An 18,277-nucleotide genomic window follows, 5' to 3' on the forward strand; every position below is an offset into this window, starting at 1 on the left:
GAGATGAGGACACCAAGAAGGTGCCAGGGACAGGAGGGAACCCTTGGATCCGGGGGGGGCGGGGGGGGGGGAAGAAGTCCCCAACCCCCCTTAAGGGGTGAGGAGGCCTCTGGGGTAACAGGAACCTGCCCTGGGGTAAAACAGGACCCCCAAAGGCACCAGGACCCCCCTTAAAGGGGCAGAAACCCCTCAGCAGACAGAAGGGACCCCCCCAAAGGGGCAGAAACCCCTCAGCAGACAAAAGGGACCCCCCCAAAGGCACCAGGATCCCCCTTAAAGGGGAAGAAACCCCTCAGCAGACGGAAGGGACCCCCCCCCAAAGGCAGCAGGATCCCCCTTAAAGGGGAAGAAACCCCTCAGCAGACAAAAGGGACCCCCCCAAAGGCACCAGGATCCCCCTTAAAGGGGAAGAAACCCCTCAGCAGACGGAAGGGACCCCCCCCCCAAAGGCAGCAGGATCCCCCTTAAAGGGGAAGAAACCCCTCAGCAGACGGAAAGGACCCCCCCCAAAGGCATCAGGATCCCCCTTAAAGGGGAAGAAACCCCTCAGCAGACAGAAGGGACCCCCCCAAAGGCACCAGGATCCCCCTTAAAGGGGAAGAAACCCCTCAGCAGACAGAAGGGACACCCCCAAAGGCATCAGGACCCCCCTTAAAGGGGAAGAAACCCCTGAGCAGACAGAAGGGACCCCCCCAAAGGCACCAGGACCCCCCCCAAAGGGGCAGAAACCCCTCAGCAGACAGAAGGGACCCCCCCAATGGCACCAGGACCCCCCTTAAAGGGGCAGAAACCCCTCAGCAGACAGAAGGGACCCCCCCAATGGCACCAGGACCCCCCTTAAAGGGGCAGAAACCCCTCAGCAGACAAAAGGGACCCCCCCAAAGGCACCAGGATCCCCCTTAAAGGGGCAGAAACCCCTCAGCAGACGGAAGGGACCCCCCCCAAAGGGGCAGAAACCCCTCAGCAAACAGAAGGGACTCCCCCAAAGGCACCAGGACCCCCCTTAAAGGGGCAGAAACCCCTCAGCAGACAGAAGGGACCCCCCCCCCGAGGCACAAGCACAGACCCCAAAGCAGCACGGACCCCCCAATAGGGGCAAAACCCCCCTCGGGTGCAGGAGGGACCCCCCCATAACCGCAGGGCCGGACCCCCCCCTCCGAGGCCCAGCGCTCTTCAGGCCCCCGTTACCCCCGCGGCCCTGGTTGGGGGGGGGGGGGGTGAGGTGCAGCGGGGCCGGTACCGGAGCCACCGGGGAGGGCCCGGAGAGCCTCGGAAAGAGGGGGGGGTGGGGGGGATCCCCGCACGCACCCGGTCCCGCGGTGCCGGCTCCGTTCAGGTGCGGGGGGCAGCGGCCGCTCCTCGGGCCCCGGTTGCGGGCCCCGCCGCCGCCATCTTACTGCGCCGCCTCCGCCGCTCGCCTTACGGCACCGCCGCCGCGCTTTACGGCAACGGGACGGGGGGGGAACACCTGCGTGACGGACAGAGGCACGACATCGCGGTCGTCATGGCAACGGTGACCCCGGCTCCGCCCCCCCATGTTATTATAGGGTCTCCATGTGCCCCCCCATGTTATTATAGGGTCTCCATGTGCCCCCCCCCATGTTATTGTAGGGTCTCCATGTGCCCCCCCCCCATGTTATTGTAGGGTCTCCATGTGCCCCCCCCCCATGTTATTGTAGGGTCTCCATGTGCCCCCCCCCCATGTTATTGTAGGGTCTCCATGTGCCCCCCCCCATGTTATTATAGGGTCTCCATGTGCCCCCCCCCATGTTATTATAGGGTCTCCTTGTGCCCCACCATGTTATTGTAGGGTCTCCTTGTGCCCCACCATGTTATTGTAGGGTCTCCATGTGCCCCCCCCCCATGTTATTATCGGGTCTCCTTGTGCCCCCCCCATGTTATTATAGGGTCTCCTTGTGCCCCACCATGTTATTGTAGGGTCTCCATGTGCCCCCCCCATGTTATTGTAGGGTCTCCTTGTGACCCCCCCCATGTTATTATAGGATCTCCATGTGCCCCCCCCATGTTATTGTAGGGTCTCCATGTGCCCCCCCATGTTATTGTAGGGTCTCCTTGTGCCCCCCCATGTTATTGTAGGGTCTCCATGTGCCCCCCCCCATGTTATTAGAGGGTCTCCATGTGCCCCCCCCATGTTATTGTAGGGTCTCCTTGTGACCCCCCCATGTTATTGTAGGGTCTCCATGTGCCCCCCCCCATGTTATTGTAGGATCTCCATGTGCCCCCCCCCCATGTTTTTGTAGGGTCTCCATGTGCCCCCCCCCCATGTTATTGTAGGGTCTCCATGTGCCCCCCCCCATGTTATTGTAGGGTCTCCATGTGCCCCCCCCCATGTTATTGTAGGGTCTCCTTGTGACCCCCCCATGTTATTGTAGGGTCTCCATGTGCCCCCCCCCATGTTATTATAGGGTCTCCATGTGCCCCCCCCATGTTATTATAGGGTCTCCATGTGCCCCCCCCCATGTTATTATAGGGTCTCCATGTGCCCCCCATGTTTTTAGTGCCCCCCCATGTTATTATAGGGTCTCCATGTGCCCCCCATGTTTTTAGTGCCCCCCCATGTTATTATAGAGTCTCCATGTGCCCCCCCCCCCATGTTATTGTAGGGTCCCCATGTGCCCCCCCAAATGTTATTATAGGGTCTCCATGTGCCCCCCCCATGTTATTGGAGGGTCTCCATGTGCCCCCCCATGTTATTATAGGGTCTCAATGTGCCCCCCCATGTTATTGTAGGGTCTCCATGTGCCCCCCCCGTTATTATAGAGTCTCCATGTGCCCCCCCCCATGTTATTGTAGGGTCTCCTTGTGACCCCCCCATGTTATTATAGGGTCTCCATGTGCCCCCCCCCCATGTTATTATAGGGTCTCCATGTGGCCCCCCATGTTTTTAGTGCCCCCCCAAATGTTATTATCGGGTCTCCATGTGCCCCCCCCCATGTTATTATAGGGTCTCCATGTGCCCCCCCAAATGTTATTATAGGGTCTCCATGTGCCCCCCCCCATGTTATTGTAGGGTCTCCTTGTGACCCCCCCATGTTATTGTAGGGTCTCCTTGTGACCCCCCCATGTTATTATAGGGTCTCTTTCTGCCCCCCCATGTTATTATAGGGTCTCCATGTGCCCCCCCCATGTTATTATAGGGTCTCCATGTGCCCCCCCCCATGTCCTCACCGCCCCCCCCATCCTGCCTCAGTTTCCCCCTCCGGACGCCATCACCAACACCTTTATTGGGGACATCGAGGGGGGGTCACACACGTCCCCATGGTCAGGCTTCGGTGAGGGGGGGGGGTGGGTGTCCCTGCACCCCCCCCCCCCCCCCCATATGACCCCCTCCACCCCCCCCCGGTGCGGGCCGGCTCCTCCTCCGCTGGGGGGGGCCCTACATGAGGCTGCACTGCTCCCCCCCCGGCAGCTCCATGTTGAAGCCGGGGGGCTGCAGGGGGGAACGGGGGGGTCAGATGGGGTCTGGGTGCTTAAAGGGGGGGGGGGGGTCCCATCAGGGCCCCCCCCCACCCATGGGTGCCCCCCCCCCCCCCCTTTGGCACTCACCGTCTCCCCGGCCAGTTCCTTGGGTGGGTGCCCCAGGTCTTGCAGCTGGGGGGGGACAAGGGGGTCACAATGGGGGGGCTGGGATATGGGGGGGGGTTGGGTCTCTTTGGGGGGGTCTTGGGGGAGGGGGTCAGGGTGGTTCTGGGGTGCAAAAGGGGTTGGGGAGTGCATGGGGGGTGCACGGGGGGGGGGGGTCAGGGTGTTTCTGGGTGTCTCAAAGGGGGTCCCAGGGTCTCTGGGGGTGTCTATGGGGTGTCTATGGGTGTCCCTATGGGTGTCCCGAAGGGTCTCTATGGGTGGCTATGGATGTTGATGGGTGGCTACAGGTGTCTATGGGGGTCTCTGGGGGTCTCTCTGGGGGTCTATGTGCATCTATGGGTGTCTCTGGGGGTCTCTCTGGGGGTCTATGTGTGTCTATGGATGTTGGCGGGTGTCTACGGGTGTCTATGGGGTGTCTATGGGGGTCCGTGTGCATCTATGGGGGTCTATGTGTGTCTATGGGTGTCTCTGGGGGTCTCTATGTGTGTCTATGGGGTGTCTATGGATATCTGTTGGGGTCTTTGGGGGTCTCTGTGTGTCTATGTGTGTCTATGGGTGTCTCTATGGGGGTCTATGGGGGTCTATGTGCATCTATGGGGGTCTCTATGGGTGTCTATGGGCGTCTCTATGGGTGTCTATGGGTGTCTGTGGGTCTCTATGGGTGTCTGTGGGTGTCTCTATGGGGGTCTACGTGCATCTATGGGGGTCTATGGGGGTCTCTATGGGTGCCTATGTGTGTCTATGGGGGTTTATGTGTGTCTATGGGGGTCTGTCTATGGGGATCTCTATGGGTGTTTTATGTGTGTCTATGGGTGTCTGTGGGTCTCTGGGTGTTTCTATGGGTGCCTATGGGTGTCTCTATGGGTGTCTCTCTGGGTCTCTCTGTGTCTCTCTGTGTCTCTATGGGTCTCTGTGGGTCTCTCTGTGTCTCTCTGTGTCTCTATGGGTCTCTGTGGGTCTCTCTGTGTCTCTCTGTGTCTCTATGCGTCTCTCTGTGTCTCTCTGTGTCTCTCTGGGTCTCTCTGGGTCTCTCTGGGTCTCTCTGGGTCCCTATGTGTCTCTCTGGGTCTCTCTGGGTCTCCGTGGGTCTCTGTGGGTCTCTCTGTGTCTCTATGGGTCTCTCTGGGTCTCTCTGGGTCTCCGTGGGTCTCTGTGGGTCTCTCTGTGTCTCTCTGGGTCTCTCTGGGTCTCTCTGGGTCTCTCTGGGTCTCTCTGGGTCTCTCTGTGTCTCTCTGTGTCTCTATGCGTCTCTCTGTGTCTCTCTGTGTCTCTATGGGTCTCTATGGGTCTCTCTGTGTCTCTCTGTGTCTCTATGCGTCTCTCTGTGTCTCTCTGTGTCTCTATGGGTCTCTCTGGGTCTCTCTGTGTCTCTCTGTGTCTCTATGCGTCTCTCTGTGTCTCTCTGTGTCTCTATGGGTCTCTCTGGGTCTCTGTGGGTCGCTGTGGGTCGCTGTGGGTCCGCACCTGCTGCATGAGCGCCAGGAGGCTCTCGAAGCGCTGCCTCCGCTCGTCCTCGCCCTCCCCGGGCCGCTCCCCCTCGAGCTGCCGGCAGATGCGGGCCATGACGCGGAGCTGCGCCCGGTACCGCTCGTACTGCTCGGCCGGGAGCGCGGCGCCGTGCCGCTGGAGCCACTCCGGGTACTGCGGGGACAGCGCCGGTCACAGCGCTGCGGCCCACGGGACCGGGCACAGCAGAGCTGGGACCCACGGGACTGGGTACAACAGAGCTGGGACCCACGGGGACCGGGTACAGCAGAGCTGGGACCCACGGGACTGGGTACAACAGAGCTGGGACCCACGGGGACCGGGTACAGCAGAGCTGGGACCGGGTACAACAGCGCTGGGACCCACGGGACCGGGTACAACAGAGCTGGGACCCACGGGACCAGGTACAGCAGAGCTGGGACCGGGTACAACAGAGCTGGGACCCAGCGGGTACAACAGAGCTGGGACCCACGGGACTGGGTACAACAGAGCTGGGACCCACGGGGACCGGGTACAGCAGAGCTGGGACCGGGTACAACAGCGCTGGGACCCACGGGACCGGGTACAACAGAGCTGGGACCCACGGGACCGGGTACAACAGCGCTGGGACCCACGGGACCGGGTACAACAGAGCTGGGACCCACGGGACCAGGTACAGCAGAGCTGGGACCGGGTACAACAGAGCTGGGACCCAGCGGGTACAACAGAGCTGGGACCCACGGGACTGGGTACAACAGAGCTGGGACCCACGGGACCGGGTACAACAGAGCTGCGACCCATCGGGACCGGGCACAACAGCGCTGGGACCGGGCACAACAGAGCTGGGACCCTCTGGGACCGGGTACAACAGAGCTGGGACCCATCGGGACCGGGCACAACAGCGCTGGGACCCACCGGGACCGGGTACAACAGAGCTGGGACCCGCCGGTACCGGACACACCAGCGCCTCCCAGCGGTACCGGTGCCACCAGCGCCACCCACCGGTACCGGCCACAGCGCTGGGACCCACTGGTACCGGTGGCATCAGTGCCACCCAGCGGCACCGGTGACACCAGCACTGGGACCCACCGGTACCGGACACACCAGCGCCTCCCAGCGGCACCGGTCACAGCGCTGGGACACCCCAGTACCGGTGGCACCAGTGCCTCCCAGTGGTACCAGTGACACCAGTGCTACCAGGTGACACCAGTGCCGGAGCCACTCTCGGTACTACGGGGACACCAGCACCGGTCCCACCGGCACCAAAACACCGGTGTCGCCCACCAGCACCGGGTCACACTGGTGTCACCCACCGGTGTCCCCCACCCACATCTCCCACCAGCCTTGGGTGACACCGGCATCACCGTGACACCGGAGCCACTCAGGGTACTGCTGGGGTGGGGGACACCAGCACTGGGTCACACTGGTGTCACCCACTGGCATCACCCACCAGCACCGGTCACACCGGTACCATCCCACCAGCACCGGGTGACACCGGCACTGGGTGACACCGGCATCACCATAACACCAGACCCACTCAGGGCACTGCCAGGGGGACACACACCAGCACTGGGTCGCACTGGTACCACTCATTGGCATCACCCACCAGCACCGGCCACACCGGTACCATCCCACCAGCACCGGGTGACCCCGGCACCGGGTGACCCCGGCCCCAAGCCACCGGTAGCCCCCATCCCCGGACCTTCTCGGTGATCTCCTTGAGCGAGGGGTAGAGCACGTCCTTGGAGAGCAGGCTCTGCATGATGCTCCGCATGACGGGCAGGACGCTGCCCTCGCCGTCGCCATCGCCCTCCTCCAGCCCCAGCCCTTCCAGCGCCTTCGCCAGCTCCTCCTCCGAGGCCGAAGAGCTCTGCGAGGGCACCGTCAGCCCCATAGCAAGGGGGGGGGGGGGGGGACGGGACACCCCATAGAGGGGGGGGGGGGGGGCTATGGGGCAGCCATACCTGCAGGTCGCTGGCGTTCTTGGCCAAGCCGTTCAACGTCTCCTTGAGGCAGGAGGTGAATTCCTGCTGCGACGCCGCGTCGCTGCCTGCGCCACCGGAGACACCGACACCCCTAAACCATCCCCTACGGTGCTGCCACAGCACCCCCTTGGCACGCCGTTACCAGCACCGTTACCAGCACCGTTACGAGAGCTGTTACCAGTGCTGTTACCAGCGCCGTTATCAGCACTGTCACCAGCACCGTTACCTACACCATTACCAGCACCGTTACCAGCGCCGTTACCTGCGCTGTTATCAGCACCGTTACCAGTGCCGTTACCAGCACCATTATCAGTGCCATCACAAGCGCCGTCACCAGCACCATTACCAGCACCGTTACCAGTGCCATTACCCGTGCTGCTACCAGCACCGTTATCAGCGCCATCACCAGCACCCTTACAAGCACCCTTACCAGCACTGTTATCAGCGCCATTATCAGCTCCATTACCAGCCTTACCAGCGCCATTACCGGCACTGATACCAGCGCCATTACCAGCGCCATTATCAGCACCATTACCAGCACCGTTACCAGCGCCGTTACCAGTATCGTTATCAGCATGGTCACCAGCACCGTTACCAGCGCCGTTATCAGCATCGTTACCAGCGCCATTGTCAGCGCCATTATCAGCACCATTATCAGCACCGTTACCAGCGCCGTTACCAGTGCCGTTGCCAGCACCGTTACCAGTGCCGTTACCAGCACTGCCACCAGCGCCGTCACCAGCGCCGTTACCAGCGCCGTTATCAGCGCCATCACCAGCGCCATCACCAGTGCCATTACCAGCACCGTTACCAGTGCCGTTACCAGCACTGCCACCAGCGCCGTCACCAGCGCCGTTACCAGCGCCGTTACCAGCACCGTTACCAGCGCCATCACCAGTGCCATTACCAGCACCGTTACCAGCGCCGTTACCAGTGCTGTTACCAGCACCATCACCAGTGCCGTTACCAGCACCGTTACCAGCGCCGTTACCAGTGCTGTTACCAGCACCATCACCAGCGCCGTTACCAGCACCGTTACCAGCGCCATCACCAGTGCCATTACCAGCACCGTTACCAGCGCCGTTACCAGTGCTGTTACCAGCACCATCACCAGTGCCGTTACCAGCACCGCCACCAGCGTTACCAGCGTTACCAGCCCACGGAGCCCATCGCGGCCCCCGGCGCTCACCGACTCTACCGGCGGCTTCCGAGAGCTTCTGGAACTGCTCCACCAGGTGCGGCTCCTCCCGCGCCAGCTCCTGCATGGCCCGGTCGAACTCGGCCGCCGCTTGCGCCGCCAGGTCCCCCTCGAAGAGCTCCTCGAAGAAGCGCTCCTGCGCCGCGAACAGGGACGCCTGCGCCGGGGAGGGATGGGGATGAAGCAGCAGCCCCACAACCGCCCTGACCCCCAAGCAGTGGGGCTGGAGCCCCGTTTCACCCCCCCACCCCCACCCCGGTGCTCACCTTGGCGGCGTCGCTGGGTGAGGGCTCGGTGCCGGAGCCGGGAGCGGGGGGCGGCGGAGGGGGGGGTCGGGTCTTGTCGAAGTCATCCAAGGCACCTGGCGGGGGGGGAAAGGAGGATTCTGCACTTGAAGGGCAGCCCCACACCCCAACGAGCCCCCTGCACCCCAATGAGAGCCAGTGTAACCCAATGAGCCCCTTGTACCCCAATGAGCCCCAGTGTACCCCAACGAGCCCCCCCTGCACCCCAACGAGCCCCCTGCACCCCAAAGAGCCCCCCTGCACCGCAACGAGACCCCTGCACCCCAAAGAGCCCCCCTGCACCCCAAAGAGCCCCCTGCACCCCAATGAGAGCCAGTGTAACCCAATGAGCCCCTTGCATCCCAATGAGCCCTAGTGTACCCCAATGAGCCCCTTGCACCCCAATGAGCCCCACTGTACCCCAATGAGCCCCTTGCACCCCAATGAGCTCCCCTGCACCCCAATGAGCCCCCTGCACCCCAATGAGCCCGAGTGTACCCCAATGAGGCCCTTGTACCCCAATGAGCCCCCCTGCACCCCAATGAGCCCCCTGCACCCCAATGAGACCCTTGTACCCCAGTGAGCCTCACTGCACCCCGAGCCCAAATGTACCCCAATGAGCCCCCCTGCAGCCCAATAAGCCCCCTGCACCCCAATGAGCCCCTTGTACCCCAATGAGCCTCACTGCACCCCAAGCACCAGTGTACCCCAATGAGCCCCCCTGCACCCCAATGAGCCCCATGTACCCCTATGAGACCCTTGTACCCCAATGAGCCCCCTGCGCCCCAATGAGAGCCAGTGAACCCCAATGAACCCCAGTGTACCCCAATGAGAGCCAGTGAACCCCAATGAACCCCAGTGTACCCCAATGAGCCCCCTGCACCCCAATGAGAGCCAGTGAACCCCAATGAACCCCAGTGTACCCCAATGAAACCCTTGCACCCCAATGAGCCCCCCTGCACCCCAATGAACCCCAGTGTACCCCAATGAGCACCCCTGCACCCCAATGAGCACCCGTGCACCCCAACGAGACCCTTGTGCCCCAATGAGCCTCACTGCACCCCAACGAGCCCCAGTGTACTCCAATGAGCCCCCTGCACCCCAATGAGCCCTAGTGTACCCCTATGAGGCCCTTGTACCCCAATGAGCCCCACTGCACCCCAATGAGCCCCAGTGTACCCCTATAAGGTCCTTGTACCCCAATGAGCCCCCTGCACCCCAATGAGAGCCAGTGAACCCCAATAAACCCCAATGTACCCCAATGAGACCCTTGCACCCCAGTGAGCCTCACTGCACCCCAACGAGCCCCAATGTACCCCAAGGAGCCCCTTGCACCCCAATGAGCCCCCCTGCACGCCAATGAGCCGCAGTGCACCCCAATGAGCCCCCCTGCATCCCAATGAACCCCAGTGCACCCCAATGAGCCCCCCTGCACCCCAATGAGCCCCCCCGCACTCCAATGAGCCCCTTGCACCCCAATGAGCTGCAATGTACCCCAATAAGCCCCTTGCACCCCAATGAGCTGCAATGTACCCCAATGAGCCCCTTGCACCCCAATGAACCCCAGTGCACCCCAATGAGCCCCCCTGCACTCCAATGAGCCCCTTGCACCCCAATGAGCTGCAATGTACCCCAATAAGCACCTTGCACCCCAATGAGCCCCCCTGCACCCCAATGAGGCCCTTGCACCCCAATGAGGCCCTTGCACCCCAATGAGACTCAGTGTACCCCAGTGAGCCCTTTGAACTCCAATGAACCCCCCAGCACCCCAATGAGCCCCCTGCACCCCAATGAACCCCAGTGCACCCCAATGACCCCACCCGCACCCTAATGACCTCCCTTGTACCCCAATGAGCTCCCCGCGCCCCACTGACCCCCAGCCCCATTTCACCCCAGTGACCCCCTCACCCCAGTGACCCCCCCCCAGCCCCCCAACACCGCTCCTGCCCCCCCGTTCCCCCCCCCCCTCACTCTCGAGCAGCGCCTCCAGCTCCGGGTCAGGGCCCGGCTCCGGCTCCGGCTCCGGCCCCGGCTCCGCCGCCATCTTCGCGCGGCTCCGCCTCCACCAGGGGGCGCGCCCGCCCCGCCCACCCGCCGAGGCTCCGCCCCTGCCCCCGCCGAAGCCCCGCCCCTAACGGCGCGGTGGCGCCACCCGCCCGCCAGGTGGCGCTGCAGTGCACGGGGCCGTGCTTGACTCCCCCTAGCGGACCGGCGGACCGAGACCCCAGAGGTTGGGGTCCGGCTTCTTGGTGGGGGGGGTGCCAGATGTGGAGGTCCCAGATGTGGGGGTCCCAGATGTGGGGGTCCGGCTTCTTGGGGGGGGAGTCCAGATGTGGGGGTCCCAGATGTGGGGGTCCGGCTTCTTGGTGGGAGGGGGGTCCAGATGTGGGGGTCACAGATGTGGGGGTGCGGCTTCTTGGGGGGGTCCCAGATGTGGGGGTCCCAGATGTGGGGGTCCCAGATGTGGGGGTCCCAGATGTGGCGGTCTGGCTTCTTGGTGGGAGGGGGGTCCAGATGTGGGGGTCCCAGATGTGGGGGTCCCAGATGTGGGGGTCCGGCTTCTTGGAGGGGGGGAGGTCCAGATGTGGGGGTCACAGATGTGGGGGTCCGGCTTCTTGGTGGGAGGCGGGTCCAGATGTGGGGGTCCCAGATGTGGGGGTCCCAGATGTGGGGGTCCGGCTTCTTGGAGGGGGGGAGGTCCAGATGTGGGGGTCACAGATGTGGGGGTCCGGCTTCGGGGGGGGGGCAGATGTGGGGGTCCCAGATGTGGGGGTCCCAGATGTGGGGGTCCGGCTTCTTGGTGGGGGGGGTCCAGATGTGGGGGTCCCCCCATCAGGGTCCGAGCTCCTGGAGGCTGAGTTTTGGGGGAGTTCAAGAGGGTCTTGGGGGGGGTCTTAGGGTGGTTTGTGGGGGTTTTGGGGTTCACCCCCTGTGGGTGCCGCTGTCCCCATCCCCATCTCCCCCCCCCCGTCCCCCAGTTACAGACCCCCTGCCCCATTTACACGTGGTGCTGCTTTACTGGGACACACAGAGCAGAATGGGGGGGGCAGCACCGCACCCCCCCCCACCGCCCCCTAAGTTCAGGGGGGCTGAGGCTGCAGGATGGGGTCAGGAGCCTCTGATCTCGAGGGTCTCGTACGTCTCTTGGCCCTCACTGCTGAGCCCCTGCAGGGACAAAGGGGGAACAAGGGGGGGGACACACAAGGTGTTGGTGCCCCCCAACCACCATCAACCCCCCCCCCCCAATGGGTCCCATTCTACCCAATGGGGGGGGGGCCCATTCAACCCAGTGGGAGAAGACCCCACTCAACCCATTTTGGGGGGCTCAGCGCAGGGACCCCATAAGGGAGAGCAACTGGGGGGGGGGGCACCAGCACCCCACTCCCCCCCCCCACAAGTGACTTACAACATAGATGGCTTCTTCCTTCTGCTTAGGGAAAAGGAAAGAGATAAAGGGACAAGGGGGGGGGACACGGGCACCCCCCCCTGCACCCCTCATTCCTTAGGGAACAAGGGGGGGTCCCCCCAATCCATCCCCCCCACCCCCCCAATCTCTGACCTTCTTGGTAGCTCCCTCCTGTGATGCTCGGTAAACGATGAACTGCCGGGAATGGGGGGGGGGGGGGCACCCCAAAAAGTGGGGGAAAAGCACAGGAATCAGAGGGAAAAACATCGGGAGAGACCCAGAAATGGGGGGGGGGGAATGTGGTCCCCCGGTGCTCACCTTGAGGCGGCAATAGATGGTGGTGAGGATGATGCCGTAGAGGAAGAGGATGGCATCGAGGATGTAGCAGAACTCCGGCTCCATCAGGGCCTCTGGGGAGGGTGAGGGGGGGTCCCCATTGTTGGGGGGGGGTCCCTGGGGTCAGCCCCATTGCAAAGGGGTCCGGGGGCATCCCAGGATCGGTTCCGTTGTGTGGGGGCCCAGATGAGCCCCTGCCCCTGGGGGGCCCCATTGCAGGGGGGCCCCAGTGAGCCCCGTTATGGGGGTCCCCAGGTCGGTTCCTTTGTTGGTGCTCCCCACTCAGCCCCATTGCAGTGGGTCCAGGGTGGTTCCGACGTCCATTGGGGCACCCGGAACCCTCCAGGACTCTCCTCTGGGTGATCCCCGGCTCCCAACCCCACTGCCATGAACCCACCCAGCCCCTTGCCCGCCCCACAGATCCTCCCCCCCCCAACCTGCTGCTGGGGTCTGGAGCAGGAGCAGGAGCAAGAGGACACCCATGGGTGCAGCGGGTGGCAGCAGGGGCCGGTGGGTGACAGCCGGTGACGGTGACCGAGCCGGAGCCTTCACCCACCCCACGGCACTTCCGCTCCTCCGGCCAACAGCCGGGGCCAGCGTCACCCAGCCCCACTGTCGCCGTCACCCGGCCCCATTGTCACCATGACCCAGCCCCAGTGTCCCCATCCCAGCCCCACTGTCACCATCCCAGCCCCAGTGTGACAATCACCCAGCCCCACTGTCACCGTCACCCAGCCCCATTGTCACCATCCCAGCCCCACTGTCGCCATCCCAGCCCCACTGTCACCATCCCAGCCCCAGTGTGACAATCACCCAGCCCCACTGTCGCCATCCCAGCCCCACTGTCACCATCCCAGCCCCAGTGTGACAATCACCCAGCCCCACTGTCACCGTCACCCAGCCCCACTGTCACCGTCCCAGCCTCACTGTCACCGTCCCAGCCCCACTGTCACCGTCCCAGCCCCACTGCCGCCGTCACCCAGCCCCACTGTCTCCATCCCGGCCCCACTGTCACCGTCCCCCTATGGGTGCTGCCAGCACCCAACAGGGGGTTCCCCAGCCAGCAAAGGGGAAGCTCTCACCACAAACCCTACATAGGAAGGGAAGGGAAGGGAAGGGGAGGGAAGTTCCCCCCAGAGCAGCAGGGGCTGGGGCAGGGGCCCACTTCAGCCTTTATTAATGGCAGCAGAGGAAAAGGGGGTGCAGTGGGGGGGCGGGAACCAGGCCCCCCCAATGGGGCACAAGGAGCTGGGGCTGTCGCTTCACCGGTCCACTTCACCAAAGACGATGTCCTGTGTGCCTGGGGGGGGGACATGGGGGTCAGGGGAGGAGCAGCACCCAGGAAGGGTGGGGGGACAGGGACACCCCTCCAGGACCCCCCCACCCCAAACCCAAGGAGGGGACGTACCGATGATGGCCACCACGTCCGCCAGCATGTGGCCCTGGGACATGCGGTCCAGCCCGGCCTGGAGGAACACAGGGACCCCCCATCAGCCCCATAGCACCCCCTCCAGCACCCTGACCCCTGAGCCAGCGATGGGATGAGGATGAGGATGGGGGCATCCGGAGCAGCACGAGGGGAGATGTGGGGAGACGAAGGACCCGCAGGCAGTGGGCACCCCCCCATAAGCCCCGATTCCCCCCCACCCCGTGCCCTCGCTATGGGGTGATGCCCCAACCGGCTTCTCCTACCAGGTGAGCGAACCCCGGTGCCTTGATCTTGCAGCGGTAGGGGCGGCTGCTGCCGTCGGACACCAGGTACACACCGAATTCCCCCTGCAGGGACACAGGGATGGGGTTGGGGTCACGGTGACACCGAGGTGTGTGTGTGTGTGTCCTTTGTGTCACCGTAACACAAGAGGCACCTTGGGGGCCTCGATGGCCGTGTAGGTGGCCCCGGGGGGCACTTGGTAGCCCTCGGTGTAGAGCTTGAAGTGATGGATCAAGGACTCCATGGAGGTCTGCGGAGAGAGGAGGGACACGGAGCACCGTGAGGAGCGGGGTGGTGGCCGCATCCATGCCCAGGGATGGCCACGGTGACACAAAACACCCCCCAAACCCCATCTCGCCCCTCTTGGTGAGGCCTGGTGCGGGATGGAACCTCCTTTACCTTCATCTCTGCCCGCTTTGGTGGCGAGATCTTGGCATCATCCACCTTGATCTCGCCCTCGGGCATCTTATTGAGGCACTGCAGGATGATGCGGAGCGACTGGCGCATCTCCTCCACGCGGCACAGGTACCTGTGGGCACCCCCCCCGCCCCACGGCGCTCAGCACCCACAGCACCATGCCCAGTGGGTGCCCCATGGGGTCACCATAGCCTCATCACAGCCCCAACCACCCCCTCCCCCCCCCCCAAGTGTGGGTCTGACCCCCAGGTACCGGTCATAGCAGTCGCCGTGGGAACCGATGGGGACGTCGAACTCCACTTGGTCGTAGACGTCGTAGGGTTGGGTCTTCCGGAGATCCCAATGGATTCCCGAGCCCCGGAGCATGACCCCACTGCGAGGAGGGAGTGGGTGAGCAGGGCCCTAGTGTGGGGCTGCCCCCCAAGGTCCCCCAGACCCACCTGAAGCCGTAGTTCAGAGCCTCCTCTGCTGTTACGACACCGATGTCGACGGTGCGGTTCTTCCAGATGCGGTTGTTGGTGAGCATCTGTGGGGGTGCAGAGTCCATCACCCCCCCGTCACCCCTCCCACCCCATTCCCAGCCCTCACGGCGTCCCCATGGCCCACTTTTAGTGTCCCAGATGGGCTGGGATGAAGGGAGCTTAAAGCTCATCTAAAGCCATGGCCGGGGACCCCTTCCATTAGAGCAGGATGCTCCCACCTGGCCTTGAGCGCTGCGAGGGATGGGGCAGCCCCAGCTCCTCTGGGCACCCTCAGCCCCCTCCCAGGGGAAGAGCTTCCCTATATCCAACCTGACCTTCCCCTCTTCCAGCTTTGCCAGCGGGATCCTCACCTCCTCCACCTCATCTATCCGGATGGAGAAGTTTTTCACGAACTCATAGATGTCATCCATCAGCCCTAAGGGCAGGTCCTGGATGGGACAAAAGGGGGGAACCAGAGGGGTCAGCACCCATCCAGTGGCACCCATGGGGGGCTTGGGGTATCACAACAACAACGTTACCTGGTGCACCCCCCCGGGGCGGATGTAGGCAGCGTGCATCCGCGCTCCCGACACGCGCTCATAGAACTCGAACATCTATGGGGGAGAGGAGGAGAAAGAGCTGCTATGGGGAGGAAGGGGGGGGAAGGCAGCCCCACATCCAGCCATGGGCCCCCCCACCTTCTCCCTCTCCTCGAACATCCAGAAGAAGGGGGTCATGGCGCCGATGTCCAGCGCGTGCGTGGTCACGGCCATGATGTGGTTGAGCAGGCGCGTGATCTCGGCGAAGAGCACTGTGGGATGAGGGGGGGAGCTGCAATCCCCATGGGATCCCCATGGAATCCCCATGGAATCCCTATAGAAGCCCTATGGGATCCTTATAGAAGCTCTATGGGATCCCCATGGAATCCCTATATAATCCCTATGGGATCCCTAAAGGATGCCCATGGAATCTGTATGGAAACCCCATGAAATCCCCATGGAATCCGAAGAGAATCCCTATGGAATCCACACAGAACCCCTATGGAATCCCTATGGGATCTGTCTGGGATCCCTACAGAATCCCTATGGGATGCCCATAGAATCCATATGGAAACCCCATGAAATCCCCATGGAATCTGTATGGGATCCCTATAAAATCCCTATGGGATCCCTATGAAATCCCTATAGGATCCCTACAGGAACCCTACAGAATCCCAATAGGATCCCTATAGGATCCCTACGGGAACCCTACAGAATCCCAATAGGATCCCTATGGAATCCCTATAGAATACCTATGGGATCCCCATAGAATCCCTATATAATCCCTATGGGATCCCTATAGGATGCCCATGGAATCCGTATGGAAACCCCATGAAATCCCCATGGAATCCCCACAGAATCCCTATGGAATCCCCACAGAATCCCTATGGGGTCTGTCTGGGATCTCTATAGAATCCCTATGGGATGCCCATGGAATCCGTATGGAAACCCCATGAAATCCCCATGGAATCCCTATAGAAACCCCATGGGATCTGTATGGGATCCCTATAAAATCCCTATGGGATCCCTATGGGAACCCTATAGAATCCCTATGAGAACCCTATAGAATCCCTATGGGATCCCCATGGAACCCCTACAGAATCCCTATGAAATCCCTATAGGATCCCTATGGAATCCCCATGGGATCCCTTCCTTCCTCACCCCGGATCCACTGGGCCCGCAGCGGCGGGCGGATGTTGAGCAGCTTTTCCACGGCCAAGGAATAGGCCTGCTCATTGCACATCATGGACACGTAGTCGAGGCGGTCGAAGTAAGGCAGAGCCTGACGGGGAGAAACGGGATAGGATGGGAAGGAGGATGGATAACACCCCTCCGATGGAGCTTTCCAGCTCCCAAGCCCGGAGCCACAGCGCTGCCTCCCTGGAATCCCAACCTGGTTTGGGTTGGAAAGGACCTGAAAGCCCATCCAGAGCCACGCGGACAAGGACCAGGTGGGCTCCAAACCCCATCCCTCAGCAGCAGGGATGGGGCGGGCACATCGCCAGGGTATCCCCACGGCGAGGAGCTGCCCCATGGGGCGCTACCTGCAGGTAGGTCTTGTACTCGATGAGCTTCTCGGTGCCGCGGTGCAGGAGGCCGATGTGGGGGTCGCAGCGCTTGACCGACTCCCCGCTGAGCTCCATGACGAGGCGCAGGACGCCGTGCGCCGCCGGGTGCTGCGGCCCGAAGTTGATGGTTAAACTGGAGACCTTCCTGTGAGCCACCGGGTCCTTGTCTGTGCCGAGAGGGAGGGAGGGAGGGAGGGAGGGATGAGGGATGGATGGAAGGAGGATGGAGGGAGGGATGATGGAGGGAGGGAGAGATGAGGGAGGGATGGATGGAGGGATGGAGGGATGAGGGATGGATGGAAGGAGGATGGAGGGAGGGAGGGATGAGGGATGGATGGAAGGAGGATGGAGGGAGGGATGATGGAGGCAGGGAGGGATGATGGAGGCAGGGAGGGATGATGGAGGCAGGGAGGGATGATGGAGGCAGGGAGGGATGATGGAGGCAGGGAGGGAGGGAGGATGGAGGGAGGGAGAGAGGGAGGGAGGGAGGGAGGGGTGGGTGGAGGGATGGAGGGAGGGATGATGAATGGATGGAGGGAGGGAGGGATGGAGGGAAGGATGGAGGGAGGGAGGGATGGAGGGAGGGAGGGATGATGAATGATGGATGGCGGGGGAACACAGTCGGGAATGGGGACGGGAATGTCCTGATCCCGGCTCTTCCCGGACCCAAGGACGTCAGAGCTTGGCCGTGCAGCAGGAACGCGGCGTTCCCGTCAGCGCCGCATCGGCTCCAAGGCTCCACAGCGGGAACCTCCCAAGGGATTCCCCCCCCCCAACCACCACCACCCCAATGACACCCATGGGGTTGGGGGGCACAAGGCAGGCCCAGGGCACCCCCAAACCCCAGCGCACCCACAGGGCACCCAATGGACCCCGGAGCCCACCGAGCACCCCCCCCCTCACCGTTCCAGGGTGGCGGCACCCACTTCTCGGTCTCTTTGCTCGGGTACATGACGGCCCCCGCGAACTGCTGCGCCCACTCCACATCGGGCTGCCATTGCCACGCCGACCTGAGGGCCGCGACGGGACGGGACGGGCGTGAGGCGGGGACCGGACCCGCAGCAACCCCGTCCCCGCTGTCCTCATCCCCCGCCGCTGGCCCCGCTCTCACCGCACCGGGGCCGGGCCCAGCCTCGCCGCCGCCCGCAGCCCCGAAGGTGCCCCCCGGAGCCACCCGAGCGCCCTCAGCGCCGCCATCTTGCCCTTGGCACTGCGCGTGCGCAAGGGAGGGGAAGGCGTGGCGAGCGGCGCCATGTTTGAAGCGGGCAGGTAAAGGGGTTTTAAACCCGCCCCCCCTCCCGC

The 18,277-nt window shown here is 63.1% G+C and overlaps 3 protein-coding genes across 3 annotated transcripts; all 3 read right to left on the reverse strand.

The window, feature by feature from the left end:
* Positions 1 to 3,331: 3,331 nt before the first annotated feature.
* PEX19 (peroxisomal biogenesis factor 19) lies at positions 3,332 to 10,619 on the reverse strand. Its single transcript, XM_062602884.1, has 8 exons — positions 10,509 to 10,619; positions 8,520 to 8,614; positions 8,245 to 8,410; positions 7,035 to 7,120; positions 6,773 to 6,940; positions 5,071 to 5,247; positions 3,568 to 3,612; positions 3,332 to 3,451 (listed from the first exon to the last, which is right to left on the reverse strand). The coding sequence occupies exons 1-8, from the start codon at positions 10,579 to 10,581 to the stop codon at positions 3,398 to 3,400; spliced, it is 864 nt and encodes a 287-aa protein (XP_062458868.1). The 5' UTR covers positions 10,582 to 10,619; the 3' UTR covers positions 3,332 to 3,397.
* A 1,001-nt stretch (positions 10,620 to 11,620) lies between these two features.
* FCER1G (Fc epsilon receptor Ig) lies at positions 11,621 to 12,914 on the reverse strand. The gene is made up of 3 exons (XM_062602883.1): positions 12,717 to 12,914; positions 12,262 to 12,353; positions 11,621 to 11,702 (listed from the first exon to the last, which is right to left on the reverse strand). Exons 1-3 carry the CDS (start codon positions 12,760 to 12,762, stop codon positions 11,646 to 11,648), a joined length of 195 nt encoding a protein of 64 aa, XP_062458867.1. The 5' UTR covers positions 12,763 to 12,914; the 3' UTR covers positions 11,621 to 11,645.
* Positions 12,915 to 13,452: 538 nt separating this feature from the next.
* NDUFS2 (NADH:ubiquinone oxidoreductase core subunit S2) lies at positions 13,453 to 18,193 on the reverse strand. The gene is made up of 14 exons (XM_062602882.1): positions 18,087 to 18,193; positions 17,879 to 17,985; positions 16,952 to 17,142; positions 16,569 to 16,689; positions 15,567 to 15,679; positions 15,408 to 15,482; positions 15,240 to 15,317; positions 14,848 to 14,933; positions 14,657 to 14,780; positions 14,390 to 14,515; positions 14,145 to 14,240; positions 13,972 to 14,055; positions 13,688 to 13,745; positions 13,453 to 13,579 (listed from the first exon to the last, which is right to left on the reverse strand). Exons 1-14 carry the CDS (start codon positions 18,170 to 18,172, stop codon positions 13,542 to 13,544), a joined length of 1,383 nt encoding a protein of 460 aa, XP_062458866.1. The 5' UTR covers positions 18,173 to 18,193; the 3' UTR covers positions 13,453 to 13,541.
* Positions 18,194 to 18,277: the final 84 nt, after the last annotated feature.

The sequence above is a fragment of the Pezoporus occidentalis genome, unplaced genomic scaffold (assembly GCF_034315485.1).
Source record: "Pezoporus occidentalis ecotype Australia unplaced genomic scaffold, CSIRO_AGI_Poc_V1 ctg797, whole genome shotgun sequence".
NCBI classification, from domain to species: Eukaryota; Metazoa; Chordata; class Aves; order Psittaciformes; family Psittacidae; genus Pezoporus; species Pezoporus occidentalis.